This window comes from Salmo salar, chromosome 05 (genome assembly GCF_965601325.2).
Source record: "Salmo salar chromosome 05, fSalSal1, whole genome shotgun sequence".
Lineage (NCBI taxonomy): Eukaryota > Metazoa > Chordata > Actinopteri > Salmoniformes > Salmonidae > Salmo > Salmo salar.
Window position 1 is genome coordinate 77,735,059 of NC_138295.1, and position 12,648 is coordinate 77,747,706.

The 12,648-nt window shown below is 46.5% G+C and overlaps 1 protein-coding gene across 6 annotated transcripts in view; it reads left to right on the forward strand.

Moving 5' to 3' along the window:
* LOC106594398 (cingulin) overlaps nucleotides 1–12,648 on the forward strand; it is a 30,395-nt gene that overhangs the window by 6,039 nt on the left and 11,708 nt on the right. For 5 of the 6 annotated variants that reach the window (XR_014392422.1, XR_014392421.1, XR_014392420.1 and 2 more), the window contains exons 2-9: nucleotides 2,648–3,710; nucleotides 3,824–3,912; nucleotides 4,013–4,082; nucleotides 8,953–9,048; nucleotides 9,580–9,701; nucleotides 9,954–10,065; nucleotides 10,171–10,383; nucleotides 12,326–12,474. Coding sequence is in view for 2 of the 6 variants with exons in the window: in XM_045718938.2 (XP_045574894.2) it covers nucleotides 2,649–3,710; nucleotides 3,824–3,912; nucleotides 4,013–4,082; nucleotides 8,953–9,048; nucleotides 9,580–9,701; nucleotides 9,954–10,065; nucleotides 10,171–10,383; nucleotides 12,326–12,474 (1,913 nt within the window). In the remaining 4 variants the exon portion in view is untranslated. The remainder of the gene's footprint in view (nucleotides 1–2,647; nucleotides 3,711–3,823; nucleotides 3,913–4,012; nucleotides 4,083–8,952; nucleotides 9,049–9,579; nucleotides 9,702–9,953; nucleotides 10,066–10,170; nucleotides 10,384–12,325; nucleotides 12,475–12,648) is intronic. The other variant, XM_045718942.2, reaches the window with a different exon arrangement.

The following is a 12,648-nucleotide window of genomic DNA, read 5'->3' on the forward strand; positions in this document are numbered from 1 at the left end:
GCCTAACACACACGACACACACTCATCCTCTAGTCAGATTGACAGATTAACCTCAACCTTTTAGTCATTTTGTCATACTCATATATCATCTGTCTGTACTGTAATGATATGAGCATAGCCACAGGAAGTAGTTTGGGGGTGGGGATACTCATATCATTACAGTACAGACAGATGATATGAGTATAACCTCAACCTCTTAGTCATTTTGTCAATCTGTCAATCTGACTAGGGATGGTGTGTCTCTCTCCTCTCTCGTCCTGATAGCCAGGGCTTTGATTTATACTGGACACCAAATATAAACTGCACCAAGGTATTCACTGACGCTCTTTACCACACCACTGATCACCTGTGAGCTTGTGTTCCTGCTTGTACACAGTTCATTCCAGAGTGTGTATGAGGAGTGGAGCATGTGTGGGGGCTGGGCTTCCTATCCACAGGAACAAGAGCTTGACATTGATTTATCACCACCATGACACACACTGATAAGAGAGGAGAAACTCTGGACTCTGTTTTTGTGTGTGTCGGTGAGGGAGGTAGGGAGAATGAAAGTTTGTCTGTGTGTGAAAGAGGGAGAGAATGAGAGAAGGTGGAGAAGGGTGGTAACTGGGTTAGTGCCTGGTGTTGTAGTTGGTTGGTCATAAGTGCAAAGAAGACATGCTAATGAGTAATGACCTAGTGATGACAGCTGACCATGTTAATGAGGCATGCAGTGTAATGACCTAGTGATGAGAGCTGACCATGTTAATGAGGCATGCAGTGTAATGACCTAGTGATGACAGCTGACCATGTTAATGAGGCATGCAGTGTAATGACCTAGTGATGAGAGCTGACCATGTTAATGAGGCACGCAGGTGTAATGACCTAGTGATGAGATCTGACCATTGTTAATGAGGCATGCAGTGTAATGACCTAGTGATGAGAGCTGACCATGTTAATGAGGCATGCAGTGTAATGACCTAGTGATGAGAGCTGACCATGTTAATGAGGCATGCAGTGTAATGACCTAGTGATGAGAGCTGACCATGTTAATGAGGCATGCAGTATAATGACCTAGTGATGAGAGCTGACCATGTTAATGAGGCATGCAGTATAATGACCTAGTGATGAGAGCTGACCATGTTAATGAGGCATGCAGTATAATGACCTAGTGATGAGAGCTGACCATGTTAATGAGGCATGCAGTGTAATGACCTAGTGATGAGGGCTGACCATGTTAATGAGGGCATGCAGTGTAATGACCTAGTGATGAGAGCTGACCATGTTAACGAGGCATGCAGTGTAATGACCTAGTGATGAGAGCTGACCATGTTAATGAGGCATGCAGTGTAATGACCTAGTGATGACAGCTGACCATGTTAATGAGGCACGCAGTATAATGACCTAGTGATGAGAGCTGACCATGTTAATGAGGCATGCAGTATAATGACCTAGTGATGAGAGCTGACCATGTTAATGAGGCATGCAGTATAATGACCTAGTGATGAGAGCTGACCATGTTAATGAGGCATGCAGTATAATGACCTAGTGATGAGAGCTGACCATGTTAATGAGGCACGCAGTATAATGACCTAGTGATGAGAGCTGACCATGTTAATGAGGCATGCAGTATAATGACCTAGTGATGAGAGCTGACGTGGCACAGGTCACCATAGAGAGGGAGGCGGGAACTCCTGAGACATTTCAACACATGGACATGATACAGTCAGACGTCAACAGTTTAAAAACCTCAGATGAAGACTGAGTGACAAAGGGACATGTAGAGGGAGACTGAGTTGACTTACTGAGGGAAACAGAGGAAGGATCGTTCACAAGGACTGGCTGTGGATCATGTGTGATTACAGTTGATTGATCTAATAAAGATCCTAGATTGAGGAAGGAGACTCACCTTTGCTGGGCTGGCCTGGCCTAGGCAGGGATTTCTAAAGAAAAGGAAAAACTAAACCAAGTGTGGAGAGAGAGAGAGAGAGAGAGAGAGAGAGAGAGAGAGAGAGAGAGAGAGAGAGAGAGAGAGAGAGAGAGAGAGAGAGAGAGAGAGAGAGAGAGAGAGAGAGAGAGAGAGAGAGAGAGAGAGAGAGAGAGAGAGAGAGAGAGAGAGAGAGAGAGAGAGAGAGAGAGAGAGAGAGAGAGAGAGAGAGAGAGAGAGAGAGAGAGAGAGAGAGAGAGAGAGAGAGAGAGAGAGAGAGAGAGAGAGAGAGAGAGAGAGAGAGAGAGAGAGAGAGAGAGAGAGAGAGAGAGAGAGAGAGAGAGAGAGAGAGAGAGAGGGAGAATACACGTAAGGGGAGCCAGAGAGGGAAGTAGGGTGTGTTTCCAGGTTAATGAATAATAAAGGTCACTATGAACAAAGTCCATTCTAAAGCAACTCCACTGAGACTCGTTCTCTCACACACCTTTGTAACTTGCAAACCCAATAGAAACACACAGTCCACCCTCTTTCTGTGTGTCTGCATGATATTCATACCAGTCAGATATTCAGTTGACCTACTTTCCCGGGAGAGAAAACAATAAACTACTGCTGTCACATTCACTTCTTTAAAGTATAACACTTGGAATAGCTGTACTAATTTTGTCTTTCCCCCTCTCTACTTTCTCTCCCCTCTCGCTGTCTCTCCTCCTCCGCCCCGTCCCCTCTCGCTCTCTCCCTCCCCAGTATGAGTACTCCATCAGGTCGTAAGAGCCCCGTGGACTACGGCGTTCAGATCCGCTTCATCAACGACTCAGGAGGGGTGCTCCCCTCGACCCAGCTGAGATCCAAGCCCCCCTCCACCTCTAAGTATGGGGTGGCTGTCAGGGTCCAGGGTATTGCTGGACAACCCTATGTGGTTATGAAGGACGGGGGCCCAAAGGGAGATTCGTATGGGGTGCAGCTCCGTACCCACTACCCCCCGGGTTACGGCAGTCTGCCCCGCAGGAGAGACAGAGAGGAGGGAGGGGGAGAGGGAGAGGGGGGAGAAGGGCAGGGAGGAGCGTTACGCAGGGCACAGTCACATGGTTCATTACTGGAGAGTGAGGGGGGAGGAGGATTTGGGAGACCACCAGGGGATGGGAGGTCTGGTAGCTATGGGAACCTGGATGGAGGGATTGGGGTCGCTGAAGAGGGAACAGATAGAGGGGTGAGGGAGGGGGGTATGGGGAGGAATATCATGTGTGGGTCGTATCAGTCCGGGCTCAACGGGTCACTGGGGAGGGGAGGGGGGAGTCAGAATGCCCCTGACCTCCATCCTTCCCAAACAGAGCAGCCCCCCCTGACCATGGCACAGCCCCACCCCCAGAGCCTGCTTTACCCAGCACAGCCCCACCCCCAGAGCCTTCCTTACCCAGCACAGCCCCACCCCCAGAGCCTGCCTTACCCAGCACAGCCCCACCCCCAGAGCCTTCCTTACCCAGCACAGCCCCACCCCCAGACCCCCGTCAACAGACTGATCAGCAGGTTTGACGGCAGCAGTACCAGAGAACAACAGAGGGGGCGCTCTCCTGTAGCAGAGGACCCTAGAGACACCATCTCCCCTTCCCTCGCCCCCAACCCCTACTCTTCCTCTTCACCGTCTCTCACCCCCAACCCCTACTCCTCCCCTCCCTCCTCCACTCACAGCAGCCTGGGGCGGGGCCAAGGCTCCGTCAGCAAGGCAACGCCCCACCCAGCCAATCAGCGGGCTCCGCCGGGGACGTTTGTCGCTGTGGAGACGACGTCAACCAATCGGACAGACCCGCTGGTAAGAGACTGGACGGGAGGGGAGAGCGGTTACTAACTAGTATACTTAGCTAGTACATTATCAATACCTCCAGTAAAGTTTAAAAACATACTAACACTGAGCTCTGTCTAAAGGTGACCCCTGACCTTCTGCTTCAGAGTTCAGAGGTCACCAGAGAGGAGGAGCAGGTCATGCAGACCATCTACAGCGTCCTCAGAGAAGGGTACAGCATTTATCTTACTGTGTCATTCAACATTAATTTAGGCCAGTTATCAACATCCTTCTGACCGTGTGTATTTGACCTGTTGTTGTTCACCCCTCAGGACTAGTGAGAGTGACTCAGTCATCAGACACAAAGTCAGGGTGATCTTCCAGAAGATCCAGGGACTCAAGGTACTTTAATATACAGTGCATTCGGAATGTATTCAGACCCCTTGACTTTTTCCACATTTTTATTATGTTACAGCCTTATTCTAAAATGGATTAAATAAAACATTTTCCTCAGCAATCTACACACAATACCCCATAATGACAAAGAAAAACAGGTTGTTAGAATTTTTGTTTTTACATAAGTATACGGACCCTTTCCCTTTGATTGGAGTCCACCTGTGGTAAATTCAATTGATTGGACATGATTTGGAAAGGCACACACCTGTCTATGTAAGGTCCCACAGTTGACAGTGCATGTCAGAGCAAAAACCAAGCCATGAGGTCAAAGGAATTGTCCGTAAAGCTCAGAGAGAGGATTGTGTCGAGGCACAGATCTGGGGAAGGGTACAAAAACATTTCTGCATCATTGAAGGTCCCCAAGAGCACAGTGGCCTCATCATTCTTAAATGGAAGAAGTTTGGAACCACCAAGAACCAGATGGTCACTGACTGAGCTCTAGAGTTCCTCTGGAGATGGGAGAACCTTCCAGAAGGACAACCATCTCTGTAGCACTCCACCAATCAGGCCTTTATGGTAGAGTGGCCAGACGGAAGCCACTCCTCAGTAAAAGGCACACGACAGCCCGCTTGGAGTTTGCCAAAAGGCACCTAAAGACTCTGACCATGAGAAACAAGATTCTCTGGTCTGATGAAAGCAAGATTAACCTGTTTGGCCTGAATGCCAAGCATCACGTCTGGAGGAAACCTGGCACCATCCCTACGGTGAAGCATGGTGGTGGCAGCATCATTCTGTGGGGATGTTTTTCAGCGGCAGTGACTGGGAGACTAGTCCGGATTAAGGGAAAGATGAACGGAGCAAAGTACAGAGCGATACTTGATGAAAACCTGCTCCAGGATGAAAACCTGCTCCTTCCAACAGGACAACGACCCTAAGCACACAGCCAAGACAACGCAGGAGTGGCTTCGGGACAAGTCTCTGAATGTCCTTGAGTGACCCAGCCAGAGCCTGGACTTGAACCCGGTTGAACATCTCTGGAGAGACCTGAAAATAGTTGTGTAGCGACACTCCCCATTCAACCTGACAGAGCTTGAGAGGATCTGTAGAGAAGAATGGGAGAAACTCTCCAAATACAGGTGTGCCAAGCTTTTATTTGATTATTTATTTAACCTTTTTTATTTAACTAGGCAAGTCCGTTAAGAACAGATTACCATGACCATGATTACCATGACAGCCAACCAAAAGGCAAAAAGCCTCCTTCGGGGACATACCCAAGAAGAAGAGGCTGTAATCGGTGCCAAAGGTTCTTCAACAAAGTACTGCGTAAAGGGTCTGAATACTTATGTCAACGTGATATTTCAGTTTTTTATTTTTAATACATTTTGCTTTGTCATTATGGGGTATGTGTGTAGATTGATGGAAAACAACAATTTAATTCATGTCAGAATAAAGCTGTAACGTAACAAAATGTGGGAAAAGTCAAGGGGTCTGAATACTTTCCGAATGCACTATACACCTTAGTAGTACTCTAATATACATCTCTATTTGTCCCAAGCTCAAGAAGGTACTCTTATATACAGTGAGCTCAAAGTATTGGGACAGTGTCACACTTGTTGGTTGTTTTGGATGTTCAGATAGGAATAGAATATGTTTCTAAACTCTTCTACATTCATGTGAATGCATAGTCCTGAATGAATATTTCATCATTTTTTATTTCACCTTTATTTAATTAGGCAAGTCAATTAAGAACAAATTCTTATTTTCAGTGACGGCCTAGGAACAGTGGGTTAACTGCCTTCTTCAGGGGCAGAACGACATATTTTTTTACCTTGTCAGCTTGGGGATTCGATCTTGCAACCTTTCGGTTACAAGTCCAACGCTCTAACCACTAGGCTACCTGCCGCCCCATAATGATGAGTGAGAAAGTTAGACCCCCTTGCCAACCTCTTACCATTACAATAACAAGGGAGGTTAGCGTTTTATATCATACCCCCAAGACATGCTAACCTCTTACCCTTACAATAACAAGGGAGGTTAGTGTTTTATATCATACCCCCAAGACATGCTAACCTCTTACCATTACAATAACAAGGGAGGTTAGCGTTTTATATCATACCCCCAAGACATGCTAACCTCTTACCATTACAATTACAAGGGAGGTTAGGCGTTTTATATCATACCCCCAAGACATGCTAACCTCTTACCATTACAATAACAAGGGAGGTTAGCGTTTTATATCATACCCCCAAGACATGCTAACCTCTTACCATTACAATAACAAGGGAGGTTAGCATTTTTTGAAGGGTAAGATATTTATGCCTCTAACTTTCTCACTCATCATTATTCTGAATAATCCATAATCATGGTAGTATACACATTATTAATGTAGAAGTGTTTAGAAACATATTATATTCTTATTTACAATAAAAGTAACTCCAAAATTACACAATACATTATTTACCACTCATTTCTATTGGGCAAAAAAGTATCAAACGCTACCAAAACAAACAGCAAATGTGTCCAACAAGTTTGTGGTCACAAGCTTGATGTAGTCATTGTTTGCTAGGAATATGGGACCAAATACTAAACTTTTTACTACTTTTTAATACACAAGTGAATTTGTCCCAAGCCCATTTTAGGGGACCAGAGGTATATCTACAAAAAGTGCTGTAATTTCGAAACAGTTTGCCTGATATGGATGAAAATACCCTCCAATCAAAGCTGACAGTCTGCACTTTAACCTCGGAGTCATTGTATCATTTCAAAAATCCAAAGTACAGAACAAAAAATAAAACAATGTGTTACTGTCCCAATACTTTTGTGCTCTCTGTACATCTCTATACACCTCAGAAGTATTCTAATACACATCTCTATACACCTCAGTAGTATTCTAATATACATCTCTATACACCTCAGTAGTACTCTAATACACATCTTAATACACCTCAGTAGTATTCTAATATACATCTCTATACACCTCAGTAGTACTCTAATACACATCTTAATACACCTCAGTAGTACTCTAATATACAGTACCAGTCAAAATGTTGGTACTTATACATGTATACATTGTAGAATAATAGTGAAGACATCAAAACTATGAAATAACACATGGAATCATGTAGTAACCAAAAACATGTTAAACATCAAAATATATTTGAGATTCTTCAAAGTAGCCACCCTTTGCCTTTGGCAGGTTTGCATACTCTTGGCATTCTCTCAACCAGCTTCATGAAGTAGTCACCTGGAATGCATTTCAATTAACAGGTGTGCCTTGTTAAAATGTAATTTGTGGAATTTCTTTCCTTAATGTGTTTTGAGCCAATCAGTTGTGCTGTGACAAGGTAAGGTTGGTTTACAGAAGATCGCTCTATTTGGTAAAAGACCAAGTCCATATTATGGCAAGAACAGCTCAAATAAGCAAGGAGAAATGACAGTCCATCATTACTTTAAGACATGAAGGTCAATCAATATGGACAATTTCAAGAACTTTGAACGTTTCTTCAAGTGCAGTCGCAAAAACCATCAAGCACTATGGTGAAACTGGCTCTCATGCGGACCGCCACAGGAAAGGAAGACCCAGAGTTACCTATGCTGCAAAGGGTAAGTTCATTAGAGCTACTAGCCTCAGAAATTGCAGCCCAAATAAACGCTTCACAGAGTTCAAGCACATACACATCTCAACATCAACTGGTCAGAAGAGACTGCGTGAATCAGGCCTTCATGGTTGAATTGCTGCAAAGAATCCACTACTAAAGGACACCAATAAGAAGAGACTTGCTTGGCCGAGAAACACGAGCAATGGACATTAGGAAATCTGTCTTTGGTTCCAACTGCTGTGTCTTTGAGAGACACAGAGTAGGTGAACCGATTTCCGCATATGTGGTTCCCACCGTGAAGCATGGAGGAGGAGGTGTGATGGTGTGGGGTGCTTTGCTGGTGACATTGTCGGTGATTTATTTAGAATTCAAGGCACACTTAACCAGAATGGCTACCAGGGTTCTGCAGCTATACGCCATCACATCTGGTTTGCGCTTAGTCCCACTATCATTTGTTTTTCAACAGGACAATGACCCAACACACCTCCAGGCTGTGTAAGGGCTATTTGACCACGAAGGAGAATGATTGAGTGCTGCATCAGATGACCTGGCCTCCAGAATCACCTGACCTCAACCCAATTGAGATGGTTTGGCATATTGGACCGCAGACTGAAGGAAAAGCTGCCAACAAGTGCTCAGCATATGTGGGAACTCCTTCAAGACTGTTGGAAAAGCATTCCTCATGGAGCTGGTTGAGAGAATGCCAAGAGTGTGCAAAGCTGTCATCAAGGCAAAGGGTGACTACTTTTGAAGAATCTCAAATATAAAATATATTTTGATTTGTTGAATACTTTTTTAGGTTACTACATGATTCCATATGTGTTATTTCATAGTTTTGATGTCTTCACTGTTATTCTACAATGTAGAAAATAGTAAAAATAAAGAAAAGCCCTTGAATGAGTAGGTGTGTCCAAACATTTGACTGGTACTGTACATCTCAATACACCTCTGCGGTACTCTAATATACATCTGTATACACCTCTGTAGTACTCTAATATACATCTGTATACACCTCCGCGGTACTCTAATATACACCTCCGCGGTACTCTAATATACACCTCTATACACCTCTGCGGTACTCTAATGCACATCTCTATACACTTCTGTAGTACTCTAATATACATCTCTGTAGTACTCTAATATACATCTCTGTAGTACTCTAATATACATCTCTATACACCTCCGTAGTACTGCTCATCCTCTTATTTCAGTTTGTCATTGGTGGTGCTAGCTGTCATTCTATGGGGTATCCACTTAAGTCACTCTCCCCCTCTCAGCCCAGTGAGAGCTCTGGTGAGGAGTGGAGGAGAGAAAAGAGGGATCTGGAGAGGAAGATGATGGAGCTACAGACCTCACTACAGGAGGAGAGGAGGGTGAGTGGAGGAGAGTAGGAGAAAAGAGGAAGGAGGGATCATTTGGGACGTGATGGAAAGAGTGGAGCGATGGTGTTTGTTTGGCACCTAGGGAGCTCTCACGGTGAGCTGTTTCAACAGTACACACACCAGCTGAGCCCACCGTGTGTGTGTGTTCTGAGAGGAGCTGCTGTTGTGGTTTTTAGTGGCAGACTACATGCCCTAAAAGCCATGTAAATGGACCACAGATGATTTAAACCAGTTTAAACCTGTTGGGTTAGAGGTGGACCCAGTATTCTATCTGATAATGAGTCATCATGTGTTGGCTTAAGGGAGTTGGGCTGGTATTTAACTCTAACACCCTATAATCACTTAATCATGTATGTGAATTCTACTGAGGAAACACGCCTGTCTGACACTATTCTGAAGAACACACAGCATGTTTAGAGAATCATGCCTGTTCTCCTAAATATTTCACCTCCCCACTGTCTGTCGTTGTCTGATGTTGTGGTGGTCATGTAGCCTACAGTATAGGACTGTGTGTGTGCATAGGGCTCTGTGGGCAGCTCTGACCCTGTGTTAAAGGCAGAGCTGGAGTCATGTCTGGATGAGAACATGCAGCTCCAGGAGACTGTGGACAGGACGAAGACTGAACTACACCAGACACACTCTGAGTGAGTAACAGTGAGCAGGACAAATGACCTGGGTAGAAAGAAACCTTGAGAGGAACCAGGCAGGTTGAAAGTGACTCCAGGCCGCTGGATCAGAAGTAAAGGTCCCTGCTGGTTATAATGATGGCTTATTGAAAGGTTCTTTGTTAGTGTTGAGATAAAGAGCATCAGATCTGTCTTGTAAAATACATTTTATCTCAATGAGAATAACCTGTAGAAATAAAGGTTAAATGAATAAATCGAGGTCTCTGTCAGGCTGAGTCAGTTGCGCATGGCGAGAGAGAGTGCTGAGTCCAGAGTCAGAGAGATGGAGGACCGACTGGTTGAGCTACAGGAGGAGCTGAGGACAGAGAACGGCAACAAGACGGTAACACAACACACATTTGGGTGGTCTTGAGACACAAGATCTTTGTTGTGCACTCTTTGTAATTGTCCTGTAGGAATGTGTTATGTGTGTATTGTGTGTCTGCAGGACCTGGTGATGTGTCAAGCGTCTCTGTCGGAGGTGTCCATGTTGAAGCAGAAGCTGGAGGATTCTCTGAGACAGAGAGAGAGGGAGCTGACGGCCCTGAAGGGAGCCCTGAAGGACGAGGTGGCCACGCACGACAAAGAGATCGAGACACTTCGAGAACAGTACAGCACTGACATGGAGAGATTGAGGAGTACCATGGAGCAGGTCTCACAGGTACACACACAAGTTTCAACGTTTATTCACCACGGCCACAGGATACAGCAGGTGGAAAACGGTACAGTCAAAATCTTACTTGAGAGCTCTTTCCCAAGAAGAGCTCTTTCCCAAACACGCGTGCACTGAGGGAGCAGCAGAGTGTGAAGTGATTGAGACCCACTGGCTTCACACCGGTGCATTATAGCAGGAACAAGTGATTACACCGTTACGTTTGACTGCACAGACAAAGCCACAAGCAGCAGACTAGCAGTACATCAGCTGATCTCACATTCTTAATGACACGTCTTACTCTCTCTCTCCCCACTCTCTCTCTCTCATATCCACCCTCCCTCTCTCTCCCCACTCTCTCTCTCTCTCATATCCACCCTCCCTCTCTCTCCCCACTCTCTCTCTCTCATATCCACCCTCCCTCTCTCTCCCCACTCTCTCTCTCTCATATCCACCCTCCCTCTCTCTCCCCACTCTCTCTCTCTCATATCCACCCTCCCTCTCTCTCCCCACTCTCTCTCTCTCATATCCACCCTCCCTCTCTCTCCCCACTCTCTCTCTCTCATATCCACCCTCCCTCTCTCTCCCCACTCTCTCTCTCTCATATCCACCCTCCCTCTCTCTCCCCACTCTCTCTCTCTCATATCCACCCTCCCTCTCTCTCCCCACTCTCTCTCTCTCATATCCACCCTCCCTCTCTCTCCCCACTCTCTCTCTCTCATATCCACCCTCCCTCTTCTCTCCCCACTCTCTCTCTCATATCCACCCTCCCTCTCTTCTCTCCCCCCTCCCTCTCTTCTCTCCCCCCTACCTTTCTCGCCCCACTCTCTCTCTCATATCCACCCTCCCTCTCTTCTCTCCCCCCTACCTTTCTCTCCCCACTCTCTCTCTTTCTCCCCACTCTCTCTCTCATATCCACCCTCCCTCTCTTCTCTCCCCCCTACCTTTCTCTCCCCACACTCTCTCATATCCACCCTCCCTCTCTTCTCTCCCCCCTACCTTTCTCTCCCCACTCTCTCTCTCTCTCATATCCACCCTCCCTCTCTTCTCTCCCCCCTACCTTTCTCTCCCCACTCTCTCTCTCTCTCTCTCTCTCATATCCACCCTCCCTCTCTTCTCTCTCCCCTACCTTTCTCTCACCACACTCTCTCATATCCACCCTCCCTCTCTTCTCTCCCCCCTACCTTTCTCTCCCCACTCTCTCTCTCTCTCTCATATCCACCCTCCCTCTCTTCTCTCCCCCCTACCTTTCTCTCCCCACTCTCTCTCTCTCTCTCATATCCACCCTCCCTCTCTTCTCTCTCCCCTACCTTTCTCTCCCCACTCTCTCTCTCTCTCTCTCTCATATCCACCCTCCCTCTCTTCTCTCCCCCCTACCTTTCTCTCCCCACTCTCTCTCTCTCTCTCTCTCTCATATCCACCCTCCCTCTCTTCTCTCTCCCCTACCTTTCTCTCCCCACTCTCTCTCTCTCTCTCATATCCACCCTCCCTCTCTTCTCTCCCCCCTACCTTTCTCTCCCCACTCTCTCTCTCTCTCTCATATCCACCCTCCCTCTCTTCTCTCTCCCCTACCTTTCTCTCCCCACTCTCTCTCTCTCTCTCTCTCATATCCACCCTCCCTCTCTTCTCTCCCCCCTACCTTTCTCTCCCCACTCTCTCTCTCTCTCTCTCTCTCATATCCACCCTCCCTCTCTTCTCTCTCCCCTACCTTTCTCTCCCCACTCTCTCTCTCTCTCTCTCATATCCACCCTCCCTCTCTTCTCTCTCCCCTACCTTTCTCTCCCCACGCTCTCTCTCTCTCTCTCATATCCACCCTCCCTCTCTTCTCTCTCCCCTACCTTTCTCTCCCCACTCTCTCTCTCTCATATCCACCCTCCCTCTCTTCTCTCTCCCCTACCTTTCTCTCCCCACACTCTCTCATATCCACCCTCCCTCTCTTCTCTCTCCCCAGTCTCAGGCGGGTATCGAGTCAGAGCGGTTGCGTGTGAATGCGTCGGTGCGTACTCTACAGCAGCAGCTGGAAGACTGCAGGGACGAGAGTGGCCACTGGATGGCGCAGTTCCACAGTATTAGAGATGAACTACGGACCACCAAACAGGAGTGCGTACACGCACGTACAGAGAATACAACCTTACTTTGAAATGCTTACTTACAAGCCCTTAACCAACAATGCAGTTTTGAGAAAAATAAGATTTAAGTAAAATAGATAAGTAAAAAATAACAGTAACTAAGGAAGTTTGACTGGTACTGTACACACACACACTTCACTTACAA